Source organism: Mus pahari, chromosome 14 (assembly GCF_900095145.1).
Source record: "Mus pahari chromosome 14, PAHARI_EIJ_v1.1, whole genome shotgun sequence".
Lineage (NCBI taxonomy): Eukaryota > Metazoa > Chordata > Mammalia > Rodentia > Muridae > Mus > Mus pahari.
Window position 1 is genome coordinate 68353364 of NC_034603.1, and position 12230 is coordinate 68365593.

The 12230-nt window shown below is 46.3% G+C and overlaps 1 protein-coding gene across 7 annotated transcripts in view; it reads right to left on the reverse strand.

Annotated features, from left to right (window-relative positions):
- Stat3 (signal transducer and activator of transcription 3) overlaps positions 1 to 12230 on the reverse strand; it is a 53769-nt gene that overhangs the window by 8907 nt on the left and 32632 nt on the right. For all 7 annotated transcript variants that reach the window (XM_021214109.2, XM_021214110.2, XM_021214108.2 and 4 more), the window contains exons 4-15: positions 11952 to 12050; positions 9855 to 9950; positions 9624 to 9705; positions 9244 to 9338; positions 8948 to 9099; positions 7817 to 7975; positions 7635 to 7727; positions 6953 to 7012; positions 2551 to 2580; positions 2371 to 2464; positions 2214 to 2261; positions 205 to 288 (exon numbers count right to left, since the gene is read on the reverse strand). In XM_021214109.2, the coding sequence (XP_021069768.1) occupies positions 205 to 288; positions 2214 to 2261; positions 2371 to 2464; positions 2551 to 2580; positions 6953 to 7012; positions 7635 to 7727; positions 7817 to 7975; positions 8948 to 9099; positions 9244 to 9338; positions 9624 to 9705; positions 9855 to 9950; positions 11952 to 12050 (1092 nt within the window). The remainder of the gene's footprint in view (positions 1 to 204; positions 289 to 2213; positions 2262 to 2370; positions 2465 to 2550; positions 2581 to 6952; positions 7013 to 7634; positions 7728 to 7816; positions 7976 to 8947; positions 9100 to 9243; positions 9339 to 9623; positions 9706 to 9854; positions 9951 to 11951; positions 12051 to 12230) is intronic.

Genomic DNA, 12230 nt, shown 5'->3' on the forward strand with positions numbered 1-12230 from the left:
TCAAACAACACTCTACTCTTGGGGACAGGGTGGCTCTAAGGGACGTTTCTGAGATAGATAGTAAGAAACAAATCCAGACTGGGCAGACAGCCACCATCGCAGCAGGCGTTTTGTCCTGGCCTCCCTGCATGCGTGCACACACACACACACACACACACACACGCACCCCTGCACACGAGCCGCCTGGTTCTGGGAAGGCCTCACCTCTAGGTCGATCTTGAGGCCTTGGTGGTACACCTCAGTCTCAAAGGTGATCAGGTGCAGCTCCTCAGTCACAATCAAGGAGGCCTACAACAACAACAAGGTCTCTTCAGAGACACTGTCGGGGGCGCAACTCTGCCCTCTTTCTTCCACCCAAAGACCCCCAAGGACATGATCCCCAGCCTGACCTTCATAGGCACAACATAGTACATAACCATAGTACTTACAATACACATTCAAGGCATGAAGAATAACAAAGCAATGAGCATCCAAGGTAAGCCACCCAGCTTACGTCCTTGAGGGCCAGCAAGATGGCTCAGTGGGCAAGGGCATTTGCCTGCCAACCTGAGCCTCATCCCTGGGACCCACTTGGTGGAAGGAGAAACAAGTCCCGCAAGTGACCCTTTGACCGCCACACTCACACCATCGCACATGCGCGACCATACACAATCACAGACACACAGAAAGAAAGGAAGGAAGGAAAGGGAGGGAGGATGGGAAAGAGAGAGGAAGGAAGGGGGAAGGAGGGAGGAAGAGGGAGGGAGGGGAAGGGAAAGAGAAAGGGAAGGAGGAAGGGAGGCAGAGGAAGGAAGAGCAAAGGATGGAGGGAGGGAGAGGGGGGAGGGAGGGAGGGAGGGAGGGAGGGAGGGAAGGAAAATAGGAAGGAGAATAGGAAGGAGAATAGGAAGGAGTAAAGAAGGAAGGCTTCTTAGGTTTCTCTCTCCCTCTTTCCTTTTATACGCACTAGGGAGCAAACTCGGGGTCTCGTGCATGCTAAGTGCACCCCAACACTGAGCTACAGCCTAGAATTACCGTCTGGCGTAAGTTCCCATTACCACTGAGACTCCCCAGGTGAATCTCCCTTCTCTGCACTTTGCCGTGACTTTGTCTCTGCTGTCTCCCAGCTCCTCCCAACCGCGATCATGGTTGTTTCTCCAAGCATGTGTACTTCACACGGCGAACCGCACTCTGTGTTCCTGCTCCTGACCGCCCCACCCCAGCTTGATGAGGATCTGTGGTCCCGTGCAGGTCCCAGTTCTTCTTTCAGAGCTGTAGAGTATTCCACTGCCTACACCACAGCTCATGACCCCAGTGCTGAGGGATCTGAGCTGTGTCAAGAGAGTGGCCAATGGCTGTGATTGTGTTATCTGTCCTTGGTTCACCTATGCAAAGCTTTCTTTACTGTTAATTCCTAAGACTGGAACTGCCGGTTTACAGGGTGTGCTCATTTTTATGCCAAGTCACTTTCCAAAGTGACTGTGACAACCTTCAGTGCCACACACGCAGTCAAGCAATGTGGCTACCTGGGGTCATGAGCTGTGGTGTAGGCAGTGGAAGAATACTCTACAGCTCTGAAAGAACTGGGACCTGCACCGGACCACAGACCCTCATCAATTAGTACACAAATTACTAATGAATTCTCAGGAATGAATTTCCAGCTCTTTTACATGTATGTGCTGAATGACAGAATAATCTCAAACTCACAATCCCCCTGCCTCAGCTCCTGAGCACTGTTTTGTTGTTGTTGCTGCTGTTTTCCTGTTGTTTAGCTCTGACTTGATGCCTTCCTTTTGTCTCACCAGGCACTGAAAAGGGATCCAGCTGGCAGGTGGTGGCAAGGAACTTTGGGAAGCCCCAGGCAGTGTGGAAACTTCTTTTCTACCAGATGGGTGTGGGTAACAGCTCAACGAGGGACTTCCCACTGCTGAAAGGGAGCCAACTCCCCGACACTCAGGGAAATGTTTCTCACTAGAAAACTCCACAGCACCTGTGACTTCTGAGCATGTCACACTGGCCCAGAGTGACCAACTTTTCTAAATGACAAACATCTGAAGTAGTGGGTTAAAGTTTTAAATCTGGGAGAGAGAGGGAGAGAGAGAGAGAGAGAGAGAGAGAGAGACAGAGACAGAGACAGAGACAGAGAGACAGAGAGAGACAGAGAGGGAGGGAGGGAGAGGCTTTCTCTCCCTCAAAGAATGAAAACACTTGCTTTTAGACCGAACAAAACTTACATCACAATTGGCACGGCCTCCATTCCCACATCTCTGCTCCCTCAGGGTCTGGAAGAAAGGAAGAAGGAGGAGGTAAGTATCACTTGAGGCTGTGCCAGGCTCTCCCCCACCTCTACCACTTGGCCTGTGCCCCCTCCTCTCCCCTCGAACAACTGACCAGGTGCTTGAACTCTGCAGACAGGCTGCCGTTGTTAGACTCCTCCATGTTCATCACTTTTGTGTTCGTGCCCAGAATGTTAAATTTCCGGGACCTGAATCATGGGAGAAAACAACACAGTGAGCGCTGAGTAGCCCAAGGGTAAAGTTGGCTGAGAGAACAAAAGGAGGCCGAACTTACCCCCTGAGGGCAGCAACATCCCCAGAGTCTCTGTAAAGAACACAGACAAGGGTTAATAAAAGCTGGGATTAGAGCCCCTCTTTCTTTCCAGAACCTACTCTGACTACCTGTTAGCCTCCTCTGATGGGACATGCCTTTAGATGTTCAAGTTACGTTTTCGGCGTATGCACGTAAACAGTAGTCTTAGCTGGGGGCCTAACCACAGCTTCTTTCCTTCCTAAGGAAATCTCCATTCTCTCAGTAAGGGATGGCAGAGTCATCTATCTCTGGGGAACCCCGATCACTGCACTCATTAGAACAGAGGAAGCCACAGAGCAGGTGAAGACAGGGTCTGTCTTGTCCATTTTGTTGGCTTTCTGAGACAGTGCTCTGTGTAGCCCTCCTGGCTGTTCTGGAACTTGCTCTGTAGACCTGAACTCAGATCGCCTGCTTCTGCCTCCTGGGTGCTGGGATTAAAGGCCTGCTCTCAGCTGGTCTGCCTTGTCTCAATCAGACCGAGGAGGCAAGATCCTAGGCTGCTCTTCTGTCCGCAGCCATGGAACCACCCGGAAGGGAACCCCTGTCTACAGGTGTCACGGTAAGGATGCACGGAAGATCCTGGGATCTTGAAGACGCCTGTGAGTCACCGACCTCATCCTTAGGTACTTGCCCCAACTGCAGTTCCAGTTACACAGGTGATGAATTTCCTTATTATCTGAGCCACGCTGGGTTTTCCATGAAGGTATGTTGTTACCGAAAAATGACAACACCTCCCACAAGGAAGTTGGAAATGCTGCCCTCACATGGCCGCTGCTGCCTGTCCCTGACAGCTCATCCTTTTATATTTATATTTATATTATATTTATATTTATATTTATATTATATTTCTGTCTTTATCTTACTTCTGAATACTACTTTACAAGTTCTTCTTAGCCAGACATGGCGCTAAATACCTTTAATCCTAGCACTGGGGAAGCATCGGCAGGTGGATCACTGTGAATTCGAGGCTAGCCAGAGTTATATAGTCTGACGCTCTCTCAAAATAAAAATAAGTAAAATTTATTTTCCATTGCTGTATTTTTACCTACAAATAGCGTGTGTTGGTGGGTTTGTAGAAGAGGATTATTAACTTCAAACCTGTTCTCTTTCCATATATTATATTTTCAAATGTTACTTATTTATTTACATGTTTATTTTTCAGTTTGGGGGTTGAGCCCCGGCCTCGGGCATGCTAGGTGACCATGCAGCACTGAGCTGCACACGCTCAAACTTTTATTTTCAATGCTTGAGGCAAACTGGGGAGGTTTTGCAAGTTTTTTTTTTTTTTTAACACAGTTGTTCACAAAAAGATCCTTGAATGGAGACATCTCTGAAGTCAAATGTCTGTCCAAGTTCTTGCTTCTCCATCCCTCATTTGAAAATAAGAATTAGGCTTAAAGATTCTCATTGGCAGCCTACAGAAAGGGATTTTTCTTTTAAACCAACTACATATCCAATAGAGGACAAATACCCAAAAAGAATTTTAAGAAAGTAGATATCAAGAAAATAGAGACCAGTTAGAAATGGGGTACGGGTCTAAACAGAAAAGTCTAATAGAGGAAATCCAAGTGGCTGAGAAACAGAAATGTCCAGCATCCTTAGCATCAGGGAATGCAAATCAAACTGCTGTGAGAGTCTATCATATGCATAACAGGATAGTTAAGATCAACACAAGTGACAGCTCATGCCGTCGAGGATGTGGACTATGGGCAACCATCACATCTTGCTGGTAGGAGTGCAAACTCATGCAGCAACTATGGAAATCAGTATGGCCACTCCTCAGGAAGACGGGAATAAATCTACCTCAAGATCCAGTTATACCACTCTTGGGCACATACCCAAAGGATGCTTCATCCTACCACAAGGACACCTGCTCAATCATGTTCACTGCTGTTCTCTCCATACTAACCAGAAACTGGAAACAACCTAGATGTCCCTCAACAGAAGAATGGAGAAAGAAAATGTGGTTCATTTACATATGGGGTATTACTCAGCTATTAAGAAAAACAAAAACGGGGCTGGTGAGATGGCTCAGTGGGTAAGAGCACCCGAGTGCTCTTCCGAAGGTCCAGAGTTTAAATCCCAGCAACCACATGGTGGCTCATAACCATCCGTAACAAGATCTGATGCCCTCTTCTGGAGTGTCTGAAGATAGCTATAGTGTACTTACATATAATAAATAAATAAATCTTAAAACAAAAACAAAAACAAAAACATGAAACTTGCAGGCAAATGGATGGAACAATCATCCTGAGTGAGGCAGCGCAGACCCAAACAGACAAATATGATATGTACTCACTTATGTATGGATATTAGCCGTTAAGTCAATGACAACCAAGCTATAATCCTTAGAACCACAGAGGGTAAATATAGATTAAGGAACTACAGAGAACAGATAGATCTAATTAGGAAAAAAGAAACAGAAGGGATTTCTGGATAGATGAGGGTTCTGAAATTGGAGGAGCAAATGGGGAAGCAGAGGGGGGGAGAGGGGGAGGAGAGCTGGTGGTGGGAGGAAACAATGGGAGACAGCAAAAATTACGGAGCATCTGTGGGGTGTATCTAGTATAGTAGAAACCTCCTAAAACATTAACATATATGATATATGTGATATAAATTAAATTGCCAAATAATGAGAGAGAATTGGGGTCCCAATTGGCCATCTCTTGTTACCAAATAAAGCTTCCAGTACTGGGTTAGGATTAAATATAATTGAATTGTTGGCCAAAGGAAATCCCCAAACAATCCATGCTGTTATCAAGACCATAGGTTGCTTTCCACAACTGACAGCAAGGCCCTATTGTTGAGGATAACACCTACACAGCTCACTGAACATGGGCATGTGGATCTGGTGCCTCCATAGAGTCCCCCACTGTATGCCAGAGTCTTTGTTACAAGAAGGTACTCTGCAGGGCTGGTGAGATGGCTCAGAGGGTAAGAGCACCCGACTGCTCTTCCAAAGGTCCTGAGTTCAAATCCCAGCAACCACATGGTGGCTCACAACCATCTGTAACGAGATCTGACGCCCTCTTCTGGAGTGTCTGAAGACAGCTACAGTGTACTTACATATAATAAATAAATAAATCTTAAAAAAAAAAAAAAAAAAAAAAGAAGGTACTCTGCATGCTATCAAAAGAGAACTGTGAACAGCAAGCCAGCCCCAAACCTCTATCCATAATAGTGTCCTGCCTGCAGGATATGCTAGGGCAATGGTGGCACAAACCTGTGGAAGTAACCAACCAACAAGAGTCTTAAGGCTCACTATACAAGATGAAACACATACCCAACAAGGCTTGGGTGACCAAAAACCAGGAACTAGATAGCCTAAGGACCTAGGGGAAAACTGGATACTGATCTAAAAACAAACAAACAAACAAACAAACAAAAACGATAAAATGACTCCTAGTGACATTCTGCTATACTCAGAGATGAGTGCCTTGCTCAGCCGTCAGAGAAGATTCCTCCTGCCAGGGATAGGAAGAGATAGAGACCCAAAGCCAGACATCACGCAGAGAAAGACCTTGGCACACTCATCCCTAAATGGGCTATCTCCCTCAAATCCCCCCCCCGCCCCCCCCCCCCCCAGAGCTCAGGGAATCCCAAGGAAGCAGCAGCAGAAAGGACACTGAGAACCAGAGGGGTCAGAGGTCACCAAAACCACAAGGCCCTCTGAATCACGAGCAAAGCTCACATGAACTCACAGAGCCTGGAGCAGCATGGCCAGGGCCCGAGAGGGTCTGCCCCAGGGCCTCTGTGCTAGTACTGTGGCTTCCCGGGGTACAAACGAGTGGGACTCTGACTCTTGTTCCTTCTCTCGGGTTCTTTTCCTCCTGTTGGTTTGTCTTGTCCAACTTGGATGTAATAGTCTTTGTTATATTTTATATAACCTTATTACCTTGTTATATTTTATTTTGTTACATTAAAAAAATGAATGAATGAATGAATGAATGTAAACCCACCACAAGGGTGAAAGATTAGAAATGGAGCTGCAGGGAGCAGCACTGGCTTTGTCAACCACTCAATGCGGGTCTCGTGAGCAGGACAGTTGACCAACAAATAGTTTGTTGTGCATGCTCTTATTTAGTCACAGTTTGGTGGCTTGTTTTAGTTCCTTTTCTTTTTTGGTGTTATATTTTGCTTTCAGTCTTTTGGGGATTTTGTTGTTGTACTAGGGTTTTGTTTTGTTTGTTTTTTTGTTTTTTTGAGAAAGTTGGGTGGGTACAGGAGTAGGAGATCTGGGTGTACTTGGGGGAAGGGAAGAGTATGAGCAAAGCATATTTAAATTTAAAAGTTGCTTTTAAATAATGAAAATTATATATATATATATATATATATATATATATATATATATATAGAGAGAGAGAGAGAGAGAGAGAATACTTACTTATCAATGCACACTTTAATTTTAAGCTGATAATTCAACTCAGGAAATTTGACCAGCAACCTATTAAAACAAGATAGTCAAGGAAAGTTAGTAGGCTCCCTACCTTGATCTTGTTTAAAAAAATATAAACCCTCTAATACTTCAATTCCTAAGATGTAAAAATATTGCTGAGCATGGTGGTGCACGCCTTTAATCCCAGCACTTGGGAGGCGGAGGGAGGTGGATCTCTGGGTTCAAGCCAGCCTGGTCTACAGAGTGAGTTCCAGGACAGCCAGGGCTAGAAACCTGTCTAGATGAAACACACACACACACACACACACACACACACACACACACACACACACACATACACACACACACACACATTTTTACAAACCCAAATTCTACTTCCGCACAGAGTCATCTCTGACATTAAAGGTGAACACTAACCCTTCAGCTAGAAAGCACTGAGATGCCTAAGAATGTAAAGCAAGTTGTAAGAGACTCCTCACGGGAAGGCAATAAAAAGCAATCACTGAGAAACACTGCCCCTGTTCTGAGCCAAGGTGAGGAGTGGGCTTCACCTCTCACCCAATGAGGCCCCTCAGCTATGGCACCACAGACCCTTCCTTCCCTTGAAATCGTCAGGGAAGAGGGCTGCACATCAGTCACAAATCCAACCAAAGCGTAAGGACAGGCCCACCTGACTTTGGTGGTAAACTGGACACCAGTCTTGATGACTAAGGGCCGGTCCGGGTGCATGGGCATGCAGGGCTGCCGCTCCACCACGAAGGCACTGGAAGGGAAAAGGATGGCATCTCAGACGCCATGGTGACCAGTCTTCTGCCGGTTCCTTGCTTCGGAACATCAGCTCTTACAAGTTACCTCTTCATTAAGTTTCTGAACAGATCCACAATCCTCTCCTCCAGCATGGGCCGGTGCTGCACAATCGGGTCGCCCTTGTAGGACACTTTCTGCTGCAGCTCCTCCAGTTTCTTAATTTGTTGGCGGGTCTGAAGTTGAGATTCTGCTAATGAAGTTATCCTGCCATAGTGGAAGGAAGTTCCAGTCACCTCTGTTGCCTAGCAGTGACCCCAGCACTCAAGAGACTGAAGCAAAGGGACCCAGAGGCATCCATCCCATCACAACAAAGGAAGGAGATGAGCAACATGTACAGTTATGACATCACATGTGTAATCATGACATCACATGTATGATCACAACAGATGCCTACAGAATAACTGTCACAAAGTCTGGTGACTTGCTGGTACTACTCAAAGATTGGATTTTCATTTTTTTTATTTCATTTTATTAGTTTTATATATATTCAGTTATTCCCCCCTTTCAAAGAACATATTGTTTTAGATTATTAACTAAAATGGAGAATTTAGTGTTAAATACAACTGAAAGTAATATTTAAATGTCTTAAATGAGTGATCTAAGCTTTATTTATTCTTTTTAATTAAAAATTGGTTGGCTGGGCAATGGTACATGCCTTTAATCTCAGCACTTGGAAGGCAGAGGCAGGCAGACCTCTATGAGTTCAAGCCACTCTGGTCTACAGAGCAAGTTCAAGGACAGCTATGGCTACATAGAGAAACCCTGTCTCAGAAGAAAAAAAAAGTTAAAATTAGATAATGGTTTTAATTCTTAGACTAAACTTGAGTATGTAAAAGAGGGTATCTTAAGGCAGGCATAGTGATTCATGCCTGTAATCCCAGATATTTGGGAAGATGAGGCGGGAGGATTGCAAATTCAAGGTCAGCCTGGGCTATACAGTGGGTATGAGGGCCAGCCTGCTCAGTGAGACTCTTTCTCAAAGGAAAAAAAAAAAAAGGTGCCATCTTAGCAATAGTGTCTAGCACTAGGAGTGCACCCAGTGGTTCTAGCACACTTGTCTGCCATACACCCACCCAGCCAGCACTAAAAAGGAAAAGCAAAAGCGCGGTGAGGGAGCAGCCCCTCCCCATCTGCAGCCGTGACTAAAGGAAGAGAAGCCTTTCTTCCAACTCTTACCAGTTTTCCAGACGGTCCAGGCAGATGTTGGGAGGGCCTCCGATGCACGCTATCTGCTGCCGCCTCTTCCAGTCGGCCAGCTCTTCATCGGTCAGTGTCTTCTGCACATACTCCATTGCTGACAAGAGCCCTGCCAGCTCACTCACGATGCTCTGTTTGGAAACCAAAACAAAGTCAGAACACATTACCCCAAACCATGTCTAACCACAGTCTCTAGTCGGTTCTAGAGAAGGAGGCCATCAGAAACTGTCTTCCATGATAGGTGTGCAGGGCTAAGCAAGTATCCAGATGCTTACTCTCCGCATCTGGTCCAGGGCTGTGAGCATCTGTTCCAGCTGCTGCATCTTCTGTCGGGTCACAGACTGGTTGTTTCCATTCAGATCCTGCATGTCTGTGGACGGAGGAAAGACTCCTTGAGCAGAGAGGTTCATCACAGCCTTCTTAACAAGGCTCCGCCATCTATGCACCTGCAGTCCCGGCTACTCAGAGCTGAGGTGAGACGGTTGCCTGAGCTACACGGTAAATCCCATCTCAAAAGCGAACAATGCAAAGACTGTCCTGAGAAGGGCCAGCAGCTCTTCCTCCTGCCATGAAGTCCCAAGAATGAAGGCAGGTCCTGAGACTCAGTGACACGCTTAGCCTTCTACAGACTTTACCGTTGCCACCGCCCACTTGCCTCCTTGACTCTTGAGGGTTTTATAGTTGAAATCAAAGTCGTCCTGGAGATTCTCTACCACTTTCATTTTCTGTTCTAGATCCTGTTTAAACAAACAAACCAACCAAAAACAGAAGTAAAACATAGGTTACCTTTGGGAAAGGGAAAGTAAAGTTTTAAAGGTAATGAAAGTGTGCACGCAGGATCACACTCTGCAGCCCCAGCTTGGTTCCCTGGGTGAAGCCCGATTACCTGCACACGCTTCCGGACATCCTGAAGATGCTGCTCCAACATCTGCTGCTTCTCTGTCACTACAGCAGCTGTTGGGTGGTTGGCCTGACCCCCTTGCTGCCAATAAATAAATAAATAAATAAATAAATAAATAAGATTAACACATGAGTGAATTTGTGGAAACCTCTTGTCTGAGCTCCATCCCATCCAAAGGTGGGAACATGCTCATACTATTCTATCTGTGCCACTGGCTTTTTACTAACAGGAAACACTGTAAACCCACTCTCTACGTTAAACCAGGAGCCCACATGTTGAACTAATATGTCTCATACTTCAAGCAGCCCAAAGGTAAAATGTCAAAAAAAAAAAAATCTAGAAAGAAGCTGGGTGCAGCTCAGTACTGGAGACCCTGCCTAAATAAGTGAGGCCCAGGCTTGATCTCAGCGCTCAGAGAATATTAATAAATAAATAAAGAACTGATGACAACAGAGAATAACATATTTCCATGAAAAAAATTTCCCAAGGATTTTCAAAATTGTGCTTCCATGGCTTCTGCCAGGAGAGGCAGATGCCTTAAGGGGTCATAGGACTCGAAACATAAAATGATGGGGCTTTGCAGGGAGCAGAGAAACTTTAAGATCCAGATGCCATGACCGCAGCCCAAGGATAAAGACAGCCATCGTGAAAACTACTGATAAGGAGAGATGCTATCTATCCAGTTTTCCAAGCTAGAAATGCTCACACCCTGGGCCTACAGCTAACCGCTCACACCCATCTCACTTGTCAAGGGCTCAAGTCAGGTTCCAACTACTGGCTTTTTACTTCTTTTTATTTTGTTTTGTTTTCTATTCTTTAGACTTATTTACTTCATTTAATGTGTGTGGCTGTTTTTGCCAGCATGTGTGTCTGGTACCTAAATGGGTGTTGGATTCCCTGGAACTGGAGTTACAGATGGTTGTGAGCTACCTTTTAGGTGCTGGGAACTGAACCCAGGTCTGCTCTCCAGCCCAGCCCTTTGCTTCTACAACCTCTCACTTCCAGTCTGTTCTTTCTACAATGACCACAAGTCTCCAAAGAAGAGCTGAACAGGCATCTTCGAGACAGCCGCTCTTCCCACTTCTCATGGATACCCACACTATAGAATACAAGCCTCTCAGAAGACTTGGGAAAACAATCCAGCCACGACCCTGCCTGATAAGATATAGAGAAGCACTACAGACAGACCTTCACAGCGCCCAACCCCAAAGCTGTGCCTCTCCCTCTCCTATCTCCTAAACTTGCCTAGGGCAAGAATGAAGGCTTTGTCTCTAAAAACAACCTCTATGTTCCCCAAGCAGTGGTCTAGGGTCTCTCAAGCTCCGTATGGATTGCTAGGGAGGTGTGCTTTGCCAACTCCCAAGTTGGGGTCAGGCACTGGGAAGTCCAGGAGGCTGAGGCAGGAGGATCTAGAGTTTACCACACTGGGGTATGTATTGAGACTCTGTCTCAAAAGGAAGCTGAGCCTGGTGGCCCATGCCTAAAATCTCAATGACTAGAGACTGAAGCAGGGGACTGGTGTGGGTTTGAAAGGACTCAGCCCACGCACAGGGTTCTAGGCAGCTAGCTGGGTAACAGACTGTGACTCCATCTCAAAAGCTGAAAATGAAAACAAGAAAAGGGCATGTGGGAAGTTTGGTGGCATCACTGCAACCCAGCACTTGGGTGGCAGAGGCAGGAAGATTATCCCGAACTGGAAGTCGGCGGTCAGGAACCTGATCAACAACATCAGCAATCCAGGGCTGGGAATATGTCTCCAAGTGTGTGTCTACATGCAGGCAGCCCTGGTTCTGCCCTAGCACCTCCCTTACAGGATGTGGTGTGAGCACCTAAACTCCCAGCACTCAGGAAGAGGAGGCAGGGGAATCTGATCAAGTTCACCCTTGGTTGCAGCAATACTGCTGGTTGGGAGTGGAATGGAGACTGTACGAAATTTTTTGTCATTTTCAATGCATGTTTAGGGCTTTAATGTAGTCTAGTGATCTCTCTCCTCTTCAGCGGTACTAAACCATTACTGTCCCACTTATTTATACAATCGCTTGCTCCCCAGTCCCTGTTTGCCATTTTGCTTCTCACTCTCACCTGGGCTGCCGTGGCCGCTGTCTGGAGGAGGCGAGACTCTTCCCACAGGCATCGGGCCACGATTCGGGCAATTTCCATTGGCTTCTCGAGATACCTGCTCTGTAAGCAAGATGGAAAGAGAATGGAAAGCTACAGCTGGCTAAGGAGATGTGGAATGAACTTTGCTAACTTAAGTCACTTAAGTCACTTCCTCAGAGCCTCCATGAAACCACAGACCAAAGGCTTCAGCATCTGACTGAAATCCGTGGGGAGGGGAGGGGAGGGAAGGGGAGGGGAGGG